At 41.1% G+C, this 16,700-nt stretch overlaps 1 protein-coding gene across 1 annotated transcript in view; it reads left to right on the top strand.

The window, feature by feature from the left end:
* Window positions 1-3,221: 3,221 nt before the first annotated feature.
* The window catches only part of faxca (failed axon connections homolog, metaxin like GST domain containing a), a gene marked incomplete at both ends in the record, with an annotated part of 15,411 nt that continues 1,932 nt past the window's right edge, over window positions 3,222-16,700 (top strand). Inside the window, 4 exons of the mRNA XM_080453835.1 lie at window positions 3,222-3,334; window positions 10,536-10,671; window positions 11,556-11,752; window positions 12,869-13,086. Of these exons, the coding sequence (XP_080309961.1) occupies window positions 3,222-3,334; window positions 10,536-10,671; window positions 11,556-11,752; window positions 12,869-13,086 (664 nt within the window). The remainder of the gene's footprint in view (window positions 3,335-10,535; window positions 10,672-11,555; window positions 11,753-12,868; window positions 13,087-16,700) is intronic.

The raw sequence follows: 16,700 nt of genomic DNA, 5'->3' as shown, positions 1-16,700 counted from the left end.
GTGTGTGTGTGTGTGTGTGTGTGTGTGTGTGTGTGTGTGTAGTACTTTATGTATCAGTGCTGTTGTTACACCAAGACAATTATGTACAATGTACAATAATACATATTGTTCAAATTCTATACACCTAGTATGATAGGATTACATTTTATGTTGAGCATTGTTGCACATGTACTGGCTGTAGCTGTATACTTAGGAATGGGTTCTACTCTTAAATCAGCATGCCCTGGGTTACATCTGGGACAAATGTGGTGCTTTTAGATTGATTCACGCAAAAATATTCTTATGGCCCTGGACTGTAAATAAGTTGACCGTTTTTAGCCGTTTGTTTAAGCTGTTCTGTAATAAAATATAAAATTTGACATTTACACTTTTCTATTTTTCCCTAAACATGAATATTGTGTACATTTTGAGCACCTCAGAAAATCTGTAGCTCCAACGGTTTAGAAGATAGAGCCATGTTTGAAGTAGCGGTCATTTTAAAAGGGGCGTGGTCATTTCCGAGTATTTCGCCCCGGATAGAGAATTTCTCATAGTTCCTAAGTTGTTCCTTGGGGTCATATTAGCCAAGAACAGTTGAGATAATCTCTCCTAAATTAAGTGCATACATATCTTAGCCAGGTCCTAGACTAATAGGGCTGAAGTGGTTACTGTATGTTTTGTAATAATAATCAAAATCTACAAAGTAACTAAACTAAAGTTAACTAAAGTTTTCAAATAATTGTAGTGGAGTAAGCCTCTGGATATACGGTACCTCAAAATTGTACTTAATTACTTTCCACCACTGCGTGCATATTATATACAAGTGCATATTGCATTTGTGATTCTAGTCTAGTCTTACACTGCAGGGTGTGTTGGCATAACATCTTTGACTAAAACTGGTGTTATTTTTGTATTTGAAACAAATAATTAAATATATTTTTGAAAAGTGCTTTACAAATGAAGTTTACTATTATTAGGCTTATGTAGAATGCCTGATTTAATGTGCACGAACTCATGTTTACATACAAAAGGTATTCAGGGCTCAGCAAAGCCATAAGTCATATCTTCAGAAATACAACCTTTAGTTTATCAACTGTATTTGCAGAATATTTGTATGGTCTTACATCAGACTATGTTTAGTTGAGAGATAAATGCAGACCTCCCTGACACAATAAACCAATTTTATTGAAGTACAACACTGACACCTAGAGTGAAGATTCAGCAACTTGTTGGTACTTTAAATACAATGCCATGGTTATAACAGTAATATTTATTGTTATTCACTGTAATTACTGCAATAGAGTGTTTGTTCAGTAACAGGGGTATTGCCATCTCTCCAGATCTTTTGTAAACAGAAAATACAGAAATGTCAGGTCAGGATACCAACTTTATCCAATCAGGAGAAAGTCATACAGGATACATGATAAACAAGTGGAAATGGAAGTGATGAAACAAATCAATGAGGAGACATAATTGGAACACAAGCTGACAAATGATCTCCTGATTGAAATAAATTGGTGTCCGACCCGAAAATGTACTTTCTGTTTGCTTAGCTGAGAGAGAGATGAAGCAGGGACCTCCCTCACTACATATTGTATAAAATTGTGTTGCAGATTATTATTTTTTATTTAAAAAAAAAATTAATTATTTTTATTAAGGTTAATTAAAAAAAGAATCTCAATACACCACCTTTAAAATACATTTTTTTGCACCTTTAACACTGAGGATTTCAGAGGCTGTTTTTCCCATCGTCTGCCTCTAGGAGGTTGTCCACGTGACGTTAGTCCCATCCAGATACACGAACAGCGTTGCCAGGTCTGCTTATTATAAGCTACTTTGGGTTTGTTTTTCTGTAAAGTTGCTTAATGTTTTTAGCCTTTTAACTTTTTTGCTCCTAATAAAGTTGTTTATTTTGATTTGTTTTGTAAAGCGACTTTGGGTACTAAGAAAAGTGCTATATAAGTCAAATCATTTCTGCAACAGAATCCTGCTCCCGGACATGATTTCCAAGTGATTTTTCTGTCTACAGAGCTGCTCAAATCTTAGCTTAGTAAAGGGGACATGTTTTGCCCAGGACTCAAACTGTATAAATTACTTTGTGCCCTGGAAGCCAGACTTATGAAAATATATTCATACTGCTGTCATATGGGGACATAAAAGAACACACACGCGCACGCACACACACACACACACACACACACACACACACACACACACACACACACACACACACACACACACACACACACACACACACACACACACACACACACACACACACACACACACACACACACACAGACAGACAGACAGACAGACAGACAGACAGACACACTTATATTTATATACATACATACATACCATACATACCATACATACCATACATACCATACATAACATACATACCATACATACATACATAAGGGTATTATTATTGTTAATATTGTAAATATTTTTTTACTTCAAGGACCCCCAAATGATTGTGCATTTGTCCATCTGAAATTATTATTTTTTTGCCAGGGGACCCCCCACCCAGATTTGTGTTGTTAAAGTTTCCAAAATATTTCACATTTTACACTACAAGCTCACAACACGTCGCATGGCGATTGGCGACACGTTGTGAGCTTGTAGATCTGCTATATATATTTCAAATAGCCAACGACATATATAGGTTTACTTTGAAGTGTTCTTTATGGGCTTGTTTTCATATCGACCACCTGGTTTGCTTGTTTTCTCTCGCAAAACCTGGCAACAAAGTGCCACCTATCAGCATCATCAGCACCCAGAGGGGGCACCCTGCACCCTGCGCTGCTCTGCTCTGCTCTGCGCTGCGGACGATGCCTTCCCCGCCGAGGGGACGACGAGTCCACGCGCCTCCCGGCGAGACGCCGCTTCTCAACCACCTCCTCCTCCTGTTCTCCTCCTCAGCTGCAGAATCGTCTCCCACCTCCTCCTCCTCCACCCACCACCACATCATCAGCCCGCCTCGGCCCTCATGAAGCCCCCGTGGATGAAGCCCCAGCCTGCCGGCAGAGTGAGGCGGAAAGCGGCGGAGGATCATGTTGTACTGGCGCGTCGGTCTCGCCTGGACGGTTGACCTGCTGGGCCGGACGACGAGCAACCAGAGCCTGTCTCTCTCCCGGTCCCTGGGTCTGCTGGGAGGCTCCGCGGAGCCGCAGCTGCTACAGTCTATCTATGGGGACATCGTCGCCTGTCCGCTGCGGGACTACGGCGGCTTCGTCATGTCGGCTCTGATGGTGGGCTCGGACTCCTGGTGGAGGAAGACCCTGTATCTGACCGGAGGGGCTCTGCTGGCGGCCGCTGCCTATCTGATCCACGAGCTGCTCGTCATCAGGTATGTCAGAGGAGCTCTGTCAGTGATCAGTGATCAATAAGAACAATGCAAGATGCACACCAGGGTGACACACTGGATCCCAATCAGCTGATTTTGGGACCGTGTTGATATTTAGATTTGAAGCTGATGCCATGTTCTATACAGGCTGTCCTTTGTTGTATTTTCATCGTTACTTAATATCGTCAGTGTGGGAGGGGTATAGGTGCAGCTCGTTATGCATAGCCTGTATGTATACACCGTAGTACGACGAAGTATATAACACACCATGCTATGGAGAATATGGAATCGTGAGTGGGGGCTAGTGGGGGGGGGGGGCGTGATGTAACACGGCTGCTTGTGCAACTGTCAGAGAAGGAGATTCCATGTTTATATGGAGAGAGGAAACAATGATTATTAGCCTATCGTGGCTTCTTTTTCCTATTGAGACTCATTCAGATATCATAGTGTTATAAGCCTATATGTGTGTGTGTGGGGCTCAAATGGACCGTGGGCTAATGTTGTCAATCTGCTATAGCATAGGTCAGTCAGTCTATTGACCAGTGAGACATAATAACAGGCCTATTAATAACTGCACATATATTATGCATTCGGGTGCCTTTTGTTTGAGCCGATATCTCAAGGGCTTCGGATATTAATATCAGCTGTTTTGGTGTCTCCTACTTGCCCATAAACACTGCAGTTAATTATGATCACAATGACCTTTATTAACATCTCGTGAAAAGCGTCGGCACCTTCGCTATAATTGCTAGCTACTCCATCTGCAGATGGTTATATTGTATATATAGCCTATATTATCATTATTATTATAGGCCTTTTCCAGAACGTGCTTTAGGGCACTGTTGTCCTCGCATAAACATCTCTGTTTACCTGCAGTCTAGCAAATGCTGACATTCTGTCTGCAACAAGGCCCCTATAGGACCTACACATCTAGGCTCCTTGACATCGAAGCAGAATTTGATGCAGAACGTTTCATGCAATTGAATTATGTTTCCCTATTGATTAGAACCTATATTTATTTCATGGTGGCGTTGCTTGCTTAATTTATCACTTTTCCTTCTTCCTTCTTCCTTCTTCCTTCTTCTTTCTTCATTGTTGTTGTTGTTGTTGTTCAGTGTTGCTGTTGTGGCTGATCTGCCTTCAAATCGATGTGTAGGCTATCAATTTGTGATTGTCCACATTATTATTGCCGTTATTGCGTTAGAACAGTGGTTTTCAATCTTTTTCATATCAAGGTCTGTTTATTCGGCAGCTACGGACCACCATTTGATGAGATTTAGCCCCCCAGACCTAAAACTTAGAATATCGTGTTGTCGTTGGATGAGATTTTGTCCATAATTCCATATTAATGTTGGTACCATTAGGAGAGATAACAGGCAAATGTTGATCAAAATAACAATTCTAATTGTGTAGACTTCTTGCAAATTAAGTAATGCCTGCAGATGTTTGACAATAATTTAACTCTTGAGAGCTAAAATCAAACCAAATGGACCCGTAAGGGTTGGTTTCATTTTACACTCTCAAGAGTAAATAAGGGTCCATTTGGTTACCAACTCTCCATCATTTAGCTGGGGACCACCTGGAACCCCCTCGCGGACCACTGGTGGTCCCCAGACCAGTGTTTGAGAACCACTGCGTTAGGAAAAAAACCATCATTTCAGCACCACTGAGCAGTGGACAGCAGCAGCAGAGACTGATGCTGTTTTCACGGTTTCAGCACTTTGCGATGTGAACAGCTCCCCTTCAGATCTGCACCATGCAGCAGGCCTGCCAGCGTTGCCAGATTCTGCGAGAGAAATAAGCAACTAGGTCTCTGAAAACAAGCCCAAAAGAAGCGACTATTACATGAGAATCGGATATTTGAAAATATCCGATCTACAAGCTCACAATTGATCTTGTAGATCGGCTATTTAAAAAAAAAAAAATCTTGAAAAAAAAGTGGAACATTATGAATATTTTTTGAACATTTTAACAACACCAATCTGATCCAGGGGTCACACTTCTAGATGGGGTTCCGTGGACAAATACATATTAAATTGGGGGTCCTTGACATGAAAATGTTCAAGAACCACTGGTTTCAACATTAGAAACAACATTAGGAACAAGCCCAATTAAATAAACAACTACACTTTAGAAACAACCTCAAATAAAACAACTACACTTTAGAAACAAGCCCAAATAAACAGCGACACTTTAGAAACAAGCCCAAATAAACAACTACACTTTAGAAACAAGCCCAAACAAACAACTACACTTTAGAAACAAGCCCAAACAAACAACTACACTTTAGAAACAAGACCATATAAACAACTACACTTTAGAAACAAGCCCAAATAAACAGCGACACTTTAGAAACAAGCCCAAACAAACAACTACACTTTAGAAACAAGCCCAAATAAACAACTACACTTTAGAAACAAGACCATATAAACAACTACACTTTAGAAACAAGCCCAAATAAACAACTACACTTTAGAAACAAGCCCAAACAAACAACTACACTTTAGAAACAAGACCATATAAACAACTACACTTTAGAAACAAGCCCAAATAAACAGCGACACTTTAGAAACAAGCCCAAACAAACAACTACACTTTAGAAACAAGCCCAAACAAACAACTACACTTTAGAAACAAGCCCAAATAAACAACTACACTTTAGAAACAAGCCAAAATAAACAACTACTCTTTAGAAACAAGCCCAAATAAGCAACTACACTTTAGAAACAAGCCAAAATAAACAACTACTCTTTAGAAACAAGCCCAAATAAACAACTACACTTTAGAAACAAGCCCAAATAAGCAACTACACTTTAGAAACAAGACCAAATAAACAACTACACTTTAGAAACAAGCCCAAATAAACAACTACACTTTAGAAACAAGCCCCCCAAAAAACGCAACCAACCACCAACATTTACATGCAACTTTACAGACAAAACAAGCCCAATAAATAAAAAGCCTTATAATAAGCCGACATGGCAACACTGATGTCTGCACGTGAGCACGTGCGACTGACTGACTGTGTGTAGTACTGTACAAATCCTTCCTCAGTGTTTATTCAACCCAGAGCGTGTACAAAATGGACCCAAAGGGACCCGTATACGGGACCCTTTGGGTCCATTTTGTACACGCTCTGGGTTGAATAAACACTGTGGATTCTATTTTTCCATCCCCTTCCTTTCTTCTGTGTAGAGCCAGTGGTGCATGCGCTGTGATTGTGCAGTATTATTAGTGGCCTAGTATCTCGCATATAGTGTTTCACATTACCAATGCGTGATAGCATTTCACAAGGGTGTATGGGTCCACTGTTTTGACATTGTAGCGGTTCACTTCATGCTTTATTGTCCTTGCCAGAGGCATGGCAGGCAGTCAGAGAAGCCCTCAGTGCCAGTTAACTGTTCAAGTGCCTCTCAAGCAAATTGTTCCAAAGAATTCCATGATATGATATGATATACCAGCCGACCCTTTTAAGCGTTTATGTAGGCCTTTAAATGGACATCTAGGTTGTATATTATACCCAGCCTCTGGGGATATAGCTCACTATGTTGTTCACTGTGAATGTAAACAGATCCAGTTAAGAACAGCCTAACTGCTACACAGGCCATGTGGAAATGAATTGAATGTATTTATCACTTAGAGGATTCCTCTTTCATATTTGAGGCATTTGAGATCTGTCAAAAAAAAACTATTTGCTGTGTTGATATCAGGTATATCAGGGCTGGGGTCAGATTACTTTGAAATGTAGTGAATACAAATTACAAGGCAATGTTCGTAAGCATAATTAGTAGCATAATCCCTGTCCCGTCATCCCTTGGATTAAAGATAATATAATATAATCTGAATACTTTTTGGATTACTGCATCTGATTACTGCGATCAGTTGCTGCTTCCTTGACAATGTAACTATAATCTAATTACACATGTTTCTGAATGATGTCTGGGCTCAATATAGTTACTTTGTAATCTGTTCACATAATGCTGATTACATGTAATCAGTTAGTATACCATTAACCCTGGTTATTCAGTTGTTCATTTATGAATTTCATATCCAAACACTCTCTCATAAACTCATGCTTAAAAAGATAAGTAAAAAAAGATAACACATTATGAAAAATGATTTAACAAGGAATAATCTGCGCACTCTCCACACACACACACACACACACACACACACACACACACACACACACACACACACACACACACACACACTTCTTGTTAGGATAACCACTTGAACCCCAGCATGCCTATTCTGGGGTAACGTCAAAAATAGCAGATCTACAAGCTCATACGGTGTGAGCTTGTAGATCTGCTATTTTTGCTCAATAGATTTGGTGCTCAACAGAAAAAGGCGCTCCAAGTAAAGTTGTATCTCAGGTTTGTGTGAGCTCTAAGAAGAGAGGGTTTAAGTGGTCAAGTGTAGAATGCAGTGTTCCTGCCATCGTCTATTCCTAATGTGGGTCTCAACCTTGTTTGAGCTCTGGACCACTAACATATTTCACACAGTCCTCAAGGACCACCTCCTCCACCCAACAAAGTTATATGCAGTATGTTTAGTAACAAGAAGGCTTGACACAGTCATTTCTATTTTATTTGTTTATTTATATTTTTATCAATATGAATTATTTAACATGATGATCTTGAAGCCAGATGTTTATTTGTAAATAGCAGATCTACAAGCTCCCGTGTCGCAGTGCAACGTGTTGTGAGCTTATAGATCTGCTATATACCGTATTTTCGGTGCATGACACTGGCCGGAACAAAGTATATTAAGCCAGTCAATATTTCATTTCAAGCTTTTCCCCCCACACTACGACTATTGTAAATATTTGATGGATTTATGAAATAATATATTAAAACATTGATACATTTAAAAGGTAGGGCAAGTGATTTTCCTTTGTTAAAATAAGTGTTAAATAAATAGCTCTATGTTCTGATAGTACACATTGCTATTTGTTCAGTATCAGGAGTCTCCATGTCAGCTCTTTAGTATACATGTAATGCATTTTCAGGTCGGGATACCAATGTAATCCAATCAGGAGAGAGAACTCACACAGGATATGGGATAAACAAGTGAACTTGGAATTGATGACACAAATTGAAATTGAAATTTGGCCACCCACCTGAAAATGTATTTCACATATCCCAAACATATAACTTGCCCTACCTTTAAGAAGGGTACACTATAACAATCAGAACCATAAAATTGTATGTCTGAGTTATATTAAAGAAATAAAAGGTCCTGTACCTGCGGCAGTAATTCTTTATACTGTAAATAAACTGTATTGCAGACCAAAAGGAAACCACAAAGCTGTTGCTTTTGAAATTAAATGTAGTACTTTATCTGACCCACTCTTAATCAAACAAAATCATTCAATTCAAGTAAACGATCAGTACACTTCAAAAATACAAATGAAAACGATCAAACTCAGTTCTTTTAAATGTCTCCAATGAGTATTGTAATCCAAAAGTCATCCAAAAGTAATCCAACCGATATTGTCGACCTATTTTCCGAAAATCATGTAAATCCCAAAGTCATCAAATGAAAAGGCAATGCATTGCATAAAAAAGTATATTCCTCACCCAACCTTCAAGTCAGGAGGCCACATGGGTTCCTTTGTCCAAAAGCTCTGACTGGCTTCAGAGCTAAACCCTCAGAAATGTTCCTCGACCAAACTTCTCTCCTTCCACTCCCAAAGTTCTCCGGCCACACTACTCAGTGGTTTATTAATTTCTGGTTTATTATAAAAAAAAAAAAAAAATTGGTTTAGTTTAGGCTTACAAGAGTCTCTCTCTCAAACACCACTAAACACTCTTTTTCAAAACCTAAAATGGAACGGCCGCCTCACTTCCTGTACTTTTATAGCTGTTCCTGATACCTCACTTCCTGTGGAACTTTGTGTGCTGCTTTTTCCCCACAGCTCCCTCTATGAGTGAACCAAGTCAACAGAAAATTGACACTATGCAACCAAAAAACAAAACAAAAAAAAAAACAGAAGTCTCGCTAGACGAGATTGAAATCTCGAGATTTCAATCTCATCTAGCGAGACTTCTGTTTTTTTTTTTTGGGACAGTGTTCTGTCACTATGAACGTCAGATCTCACAAAAAAAAACAAAAAAAAAAGCTATTAAAATATGTGATCTAACCTAAGGCCTATCCGCGCACCTTTTAAGCTGTGGCGGCTCAGGGGTGGAGTTATGAAATTTTTCTACTGTACCATTCCTAAGATATCATAACGTCATAGAAAAGGTAAGAAAACTTTAGTCCAAAATTCTCCTTTAAGAGGCAGCCGCGCAGCAACTAGTCAGTTAGACGCGCTGTGATTGGCCAGTAGTTAACGTGATGTGATTGGTCAGTAGTCAAACAGCCCCGCGGAAGAGCCTTGTATTGAGATACCGGTTGTTACAATGAACTGCAGAGGCCAATGAGGTATCTAGGTTTCTATCTATCTATCTATCTATCTATCTATCTATCTATCTATCTATCTATCTATCTATCTATCTATCTATCTATCTATCTATCTATCTATCTATCTATCTATCTATCTATCTATCTAGACGGGACACTGCATATTAATTAACAATACATATCGATGTAATGACAATACACTGGATTCAGCAATGATGCTAATTTTCATCTGCAGTCCCCACAAAAAAAAACATAAAAATAAGCAACATTGCATCTCTATACATATACGTTGTCATACAACGAAGAGTGAAAATAGCTGATCTTCAAGCTCTTCAACGCATCGCAATGCGATGCGTTGCGAGCTTGAAGATCTGCAATTTCTTGTTGTGTTGTGTTGTGTTGTTTTAAGTCATTCACTGCCAGACTTATTTCTGGCCGCGTTTGCCCACTGCCAGCGATTTATTTTTTAAATTTCTTACCCTTTTCAAGTAGCCACAGAATATTTATCTCCAGTATGATCGATCCCCTGATGGTTGCTAATCACTGAGGGTTTCACTTTCACAAATGTCAACGAGGTCATCGCGACCTCGTTGACACATGTTGTCTGCCTTTGAAAATAGCATGTCTGGACCAAAAATACATAGTAAGAAAAAAGGAGCCGAGATACAGCCTTTTTAAGTAATAAGTTAACCAGGAAGTGAATGGAGCAGCAAATCTTCTTTATGCACTGTCTTCAGAGTGAAATGAACAGCGAGGGTTCTTATCATGTGGTGCTCGTTGTGGTTCCAAACAGGAAAGAGGAGGAGCTTAACTCTAAAGACGCCATCATCCTCCACCAGTTCTCCAGACCCCAGAGCGGGGTCCCCTCCCTGTCGCCCTTCTGCCTCAAGATGGAGACCTACCTCCGCATGGTCGACCTGCCCTACCAGGTGTGTATGCACTTGACTAGAGAGAGAGGGAGGGGGGGAACACACAAGATGGACAGCAACAACAGCCAGGTTGGTGTCAGTCAGGGGTTGCCGCTAGCAGGACACTACATGGGGAAGCCAGAGGGGGGAAGAGCATTTCTACGACATACAGTTCAACCTTTTCACATTTTGCCCCTTTGGGCAAAAGAGAAAGCACTTGTGGAGGTGTGTTGTATAGAGCAGTGGTTCTCAAACCTTTTCATGTCAAGGACCCCCAAATTGACACTTATTAGACCGCGGACCCCCATTCGAAAACATATGCCAGGGACCCCATAATAAGAGAAGATTTTTACGGCTCTAGCAGTGATTCTCAACTGTTTTAATTTGAAGGACCCCCAGTTTGACATGCATTAGGCTACGGACCCCCATTTAATGGCATTTCTATCTCTGGGACCCCAATTTATATTGTAAAATCAATGTTAATTTACAGACCCATAAGGGTCCATTTGGTTCCTAACTATCCATCATTTAGCTGGGGACCCCCTGGAACTCCCTCAAGGACCCCTGGGGGTCCCCGGACCCCACTTTGAGAACCAATGGTATAGCGGCACCTCAACATTCCACTTTCGTGTTGATTAATGCATTAATGGTATTGTTGACCCGCCCTGTCAGGTGGGGATGTACTAGAGAGAGAAAGAGAGAGAAATTGACAGATAAAGAGTGAGAAAGAAAGATAGAGAAAGGAAGAGAGTGCTAAATAGAGTAAAAGAAAGAAAGAAAGAAAGAAAGAAAGAAAGAAAGAAAGAGAAAACTAAGTTCCTTTCCTTTTCTGTCCTCCACCCTCATCCCTCTCACCCCCCCTGACCTTCCTCCCTCTCCTCACCCCCCCCCTTTCCGTCCTCCAGAACTACTTCGATGGGAAGCTGTCTCCTCAGGGGAAGATGCCGTGGATTGAGTACAACCAGGAGCAGGTGTGTGGCACCGAGTTCATCATCGACTTCCTGGAGGAGCATCTGGGCGTGAGCCTCAACCAGAGCCTGACGCCGCAGGAGAAGGCCGTGTCCCGCGCCATCACCAAGATGGTGGAGGAACACTTCTACTGGTGAGGGTTAGGAGAAGGAACACTTCTACTGGTGAGGGTTAGGAGAAGGAACACTTCTACTGGTGAGAGTTAGGAGAAGGAACACTTCTACTGGTGAGGGTTAGGAGAAGGAACACTTCTACTGGTGAGGGTTAGGAGAAGGAACACTTCTACTGGTGAGAGTTAGGAGAAGGAACACTTCTACTGGTGAGGGTTAGGAGAAGGAACACTTCTACTGGTGAGGGTTAGGAGAAGGAACACTTCTACTGGTGAGAGTTAGGAGAAGGAACACTTCTACTGGTGAGGGTTAGGAGAAGGAACACTTCTACTGGTGAGGGTTAGGAGAAGGAACACTTCTACTGGTGAGGGTTAGGAGAAGGAACACTTCTACTGGTGAGAGACAGCGTGGCAGATAGCCTGGCAACAAGAGAATTCACCCTTCAGGGATAAAAAAAAGACCCAATCTCAGTTCCTCCAAGCATTTGTGTTCTCATGTGTCTCACGCACAGTAAAATCTTGAGGGTTAAAGGTGCTATAGACACCATTCAGCCACTAAATGACACACACCAATCCACATCTTATCGCCATTGTTGGATACGGTTCCTTATTTCCCAGAGTCACTGCTATAAGACTCATTGTGAACCATTGTGACGTGTGCTTCCAAGTATGTCTTCCATTTTCATTGCTCCCCAATGCAAATGGAAGCAAACATGGATAACAGTAGCTTACAGAAGTGAACCTCACGATCATTTTTGGACAATCATTTTAACGTTAACATTATTTTACAATCATTGTAATTTGTGTAGGGGAAAGTGATACTTTTTGTCAGGGTATGACAGCAGAGTATAGGTTCATTAAACTAAAGTTTTCCCAATCAACTGGGCAGGCAAAAACCTAAAACTTTAGATTGTACATCCTGTAAGTCTTAATCTGTCCCTGTGTGTGTGTGTGTGTGTGTGTGTGTGTGTGTGTGTGTGTGTGTGTGTGTGTGTGTGTGTGTGTGTGTGTGTGTGTGTGTGTGTGTGTGTGTGTGTGTGTGTGTGTGTGCGCGCGTGCGTGTGTGTGTGTGTGTGAGCGTATGTGTGTGTGTGTGTGTGTGTGCGTGTGTGTATGTGTGTGCGTGTGTGCGTCTCCCAGGACCATAGCTTACTGTCAGTGGGTGGACAACCTGGAGGAGACCCAGAAGATGCTGTCGGTGAGCGGCCCGCTCAGCGACCTCCTCAAGTGGATCCTGAGTCACCTGACCGGCGGCATCGTGAAGCGGGAGATGTACGGCCACGGGATTGGCCGCTTCTCCCAGGAGGAGGTGTACGCCCTGATGGAGAAGGACATGCGCACGCTGGCCACACTGCTGGGTAGGAGGACTGAGCTGTTGTAGTGACCTGTTAGTTGCAAAACACAAGATTATGGCTTATGCTAATTCTAATCAATGTAATCCTAATTAATTACATTAAACACCTCACCCATTTTCAACCGTATCTTCGTGTAAAGCTCCTTATAAGATGGCCACATTTCTACATGCTCTGCATTTCAGAGGTAGGCTATGGACAGTTTTATTGATTTCACAACACTGGCTTCTATTTAAGTGTGTTAAGTTTCCAGGAAGAGAAAGGCTGTAGTTTCTATTAGCTTGGAATCCCCACTGATGATGTCACTGGTAGTCAGGTTTCTGAACTGTCCACAGCTCTTTTCTGAGCTAGACAGAAATAATAGTGGCATCACATAATGATCAATAGTGAGGAAGAGCCTTTTTATGAAGATATAAGGTAGAACATGGCTGAAGTGCTATGCTTTAATCATAGTTTACGGCTAATCACTGATATGTTGATCTAGGATTTATGTATCCCAATACATTTTAAACATTGCTTAACAAATCAGCGATTAAAACTGTAGCCTGTGATTAAAACCTGATCCTGCGATTAATTCATGGATTCATTTTGATAGTCTAGTACAAGGGTCTTCAACAGGGGGTCCGGGACTCCTAGGGGGTCCTCAGAGCTACTATAGGGGGTCCGCCAAATCTTTGTGTGATAGGATTTAGGTTTTTTACATTAACCACTTGAACCCTAGAATTCCTTTTCTGAGGGGAACATTAGCCAAAAATAGTAGATCTACAAGCTCTCAACGCCTCGCAGCGCGAGGCGTTGAGAGCTTGTAGATCGGCTATTTTTGGCAAAGAGGCTATAGGTGTAGAGGGAAAAAAGAGCAGACTAAGTAAAAAACAAAACTTTAATCTGAAACACAATTTTATACAATATAGAGTAGGGGGTCCCTGCTTCATCTCTCTCTCAGCTAGGGGGTCCTTGGGCTGAAAACGTTGAAGACCCCTGGTCTAATACCCACCATGATGAATTGGCTGATGTAAATAAAAAGGAGCGTTCTCGTGAGCCTAAGCGTTAGCGTTACTTTTTGTATTCCCCGTTGAGAGGATATAGACCTATAGTAACTCATGCTGCCCAAAGAAGAAATGATTGAAACAGTCTATACCTTTAAGCCTCTACAGTACTATGATGGTGTTGCTCGCCAAAAAGAAGAGATATACAAGCTTCTAGGGCAGGGGTGATGCAACTTTGATGATGGAAAGGGCCACTATTATTTCCACACTCCCTCCAGAGGGCCACATTGCATATACTGTCAGGCAGACACCTCTTATCTCTTAAAACCTCTTAAAAGTAGCAAAAATAGCCGATCTACAAGCTCAAAACGTTTCGCAGTGCGACACGTTTTGAGCTTGTAGATCTGCAAATATTTGCTATTTTTAATTGGAATCCTGAAAAGTACGATTTTTATTTCATTTCAAATGCATTTAGTTATACTTATGTTAACTTTATGAACTTAAATACAAATACATTGGACGTAAAAAAGACAATAGTATTTTAATACTAGTCATTAAGCTACTAATATAGACTGAAGTAATTAAAGCGGGTCATGTTTGCATGTTTGGAATCATAACAGCTGAAATCAATAATATATCACTATTCTGATATTAACCTGCGGACCGCATTAAGTGAAGGTGGGGGCCGCATGTGGCCCCCGGGGGCCGCCAGTTGCCCATGTATGTTCTAGGCGGCTAGGTAGACAGATTGACCTTGATTGATCCTACAGAGGGAGTTCAGTTGACGTGTTTGGCTGGGGTTGTTATTTATGTATGTTTGACTTTAAGGATCCCTTTGCGATCATCAGCGAGCCAGGTGTAAACAGAAACCATCGCACACTCTGTGTCTCCTGTACTTTAACATAAAGTGTCACTGGCACAGAGCATATATTCTTTAAATGTGACCAGTGAGTGTGTCAGTGTGGGTCATGAGGAGCATGTAACCTCAAGAACCATGATTAGAAATGGTGGTGATGGTTTAAAACATGGTGGATAGCACACTGCTGACCTCTTGTGGTGGAAACTGTCTCTACAGACACCCTGGTGGTTTATGATGATAGATGCAGATAGTGAGTCAGATCTCAGGCTTTGACAAACGGTGTGCTGCACTCCAGTTAAATTCACCCTATGCTCTCATGGGAATTTCCTATGCTCATATTCTATTGTCATTCCATGTATGTTATGACTATAAGCACATGACTCTTTCAATTAACATGGACATTACAGTCCAGAGATCACAAAATGATTATAATAATTATCTGTGAGAAGTGAATTCTGAAACGTGCTTTCAGCTATGCTGCACCGTTCTCTAGGAATCTACTACGAAACCATTTGAGGTTATAGTTTCCCTCACTGGAATTGATCACTTTAATAAACAAACTGGTCACCAGCTGCTTGTCACTATACTTTGAAGATTTAGGGCACGTTTATTATGTGGTTTTTGTGTGTTTGTTTTAATGTTGTTTTTATGCTTTTGGCCAGGGGCCCACTTGAAAAAGAGATGACAGTCTCAGTGTGGTTTTAAAAATCCCAGCTAGGCAGATTACAGTTGGATGTCTTCTATAATTGGTCTGGTACCACCACAATGTGCTCATTGAAATGTGATTGTCTCTTTAGTGTGGAACACTGTGTCTCTTCCAGTCATTATCAGCATGCAGTTCTAATTAATGGCCCGCAGCAGATGTCGCTATGTCCCCGTCCTGCTGGCTTCAGAAGCATTTTTACCCCATTCATTGGAGTTTTGGTCTGACTTTATACTTGATTATATTACCTTAGTAAACATTTTCAGAAATACTTTATGTTTTCAATCACTAGTTTAAAGTCTTTTTTCAATTATCATGATATGCGTTAAGTACATTATGATCCCATAAATGTTAAAATGAATGATAAAGTAGGGTATGTTTCTAGATCAGGGGTCTTCAACGTTTTCAGGCCAAGGACCCCCTAGCTGAGAGAGAGATGAAGCAGGGACCCCCCTCTATATTGCATAAAATTGTGTTTCAGATTGAGCTTTTTTTGTTTACTTGGTCTGCTCTTTTTTCCCTCTACACCTATACCTCTTTGCCAAAAATAGCCGATCCACAACGCCTCACGCTGCGAGGCGTTGTGAGCTTGTAGATCGGCTATTTTTGGCTAAAGTTGTCCTCAGAAAAGGGATCCTACGGTTCAAGTGGTTAAAAAAAAAGTCATATAAGATTTGGCGGCCCCCTGTAGTAACTCTGAGGACCCCCTAGGGGTCCCGGACCCCCTGTTGAAGACCCCTGAAGTAGGGTATGTTTCTAGAGCTTCTACCGAGCTGCGGTAGCAGCCAACAGCAGTCGTTTAAACGGTTGCTTTTCGGGACCAGTAGTTCCAAGATGGTGGATTTGAATTTGCCGAAAAAGTGGCTTCAAAACGGGTCTGTAGAAATTGGTCACATGACAGTTCCGGGATAACGGTAACAGGGATAAGAAATACCTCATGTGTCTCTTCTTCTCTCTCCAGGGGATAAGAAATACCTCATGTGTCTCTTCTTCTCTCTCCAGGGGATAAGAAATACCTCATGTGTCTCTTCTTCTCTCTCCAGGGGATAAGAAATACCTCATGTGTCTCTTC

This window comes from Gymnoscopelus braueri (assembly GCF_963280865.1).
Source record: "Gymnoscopelus braueri genome assembly, chromosome: 16".
Taxonomy (NCBI): Eukaryota; Metazoa; Chordata; class Actinopteri; order Myctophiformes; family Myctophidae; genus Gymnoscopelus; species Gymnoscopelus braueri.
Note: the sequence above shows the minus strand (reverse complement) of the source record. Positions and strands in the feature narration are given on the sequence as shown.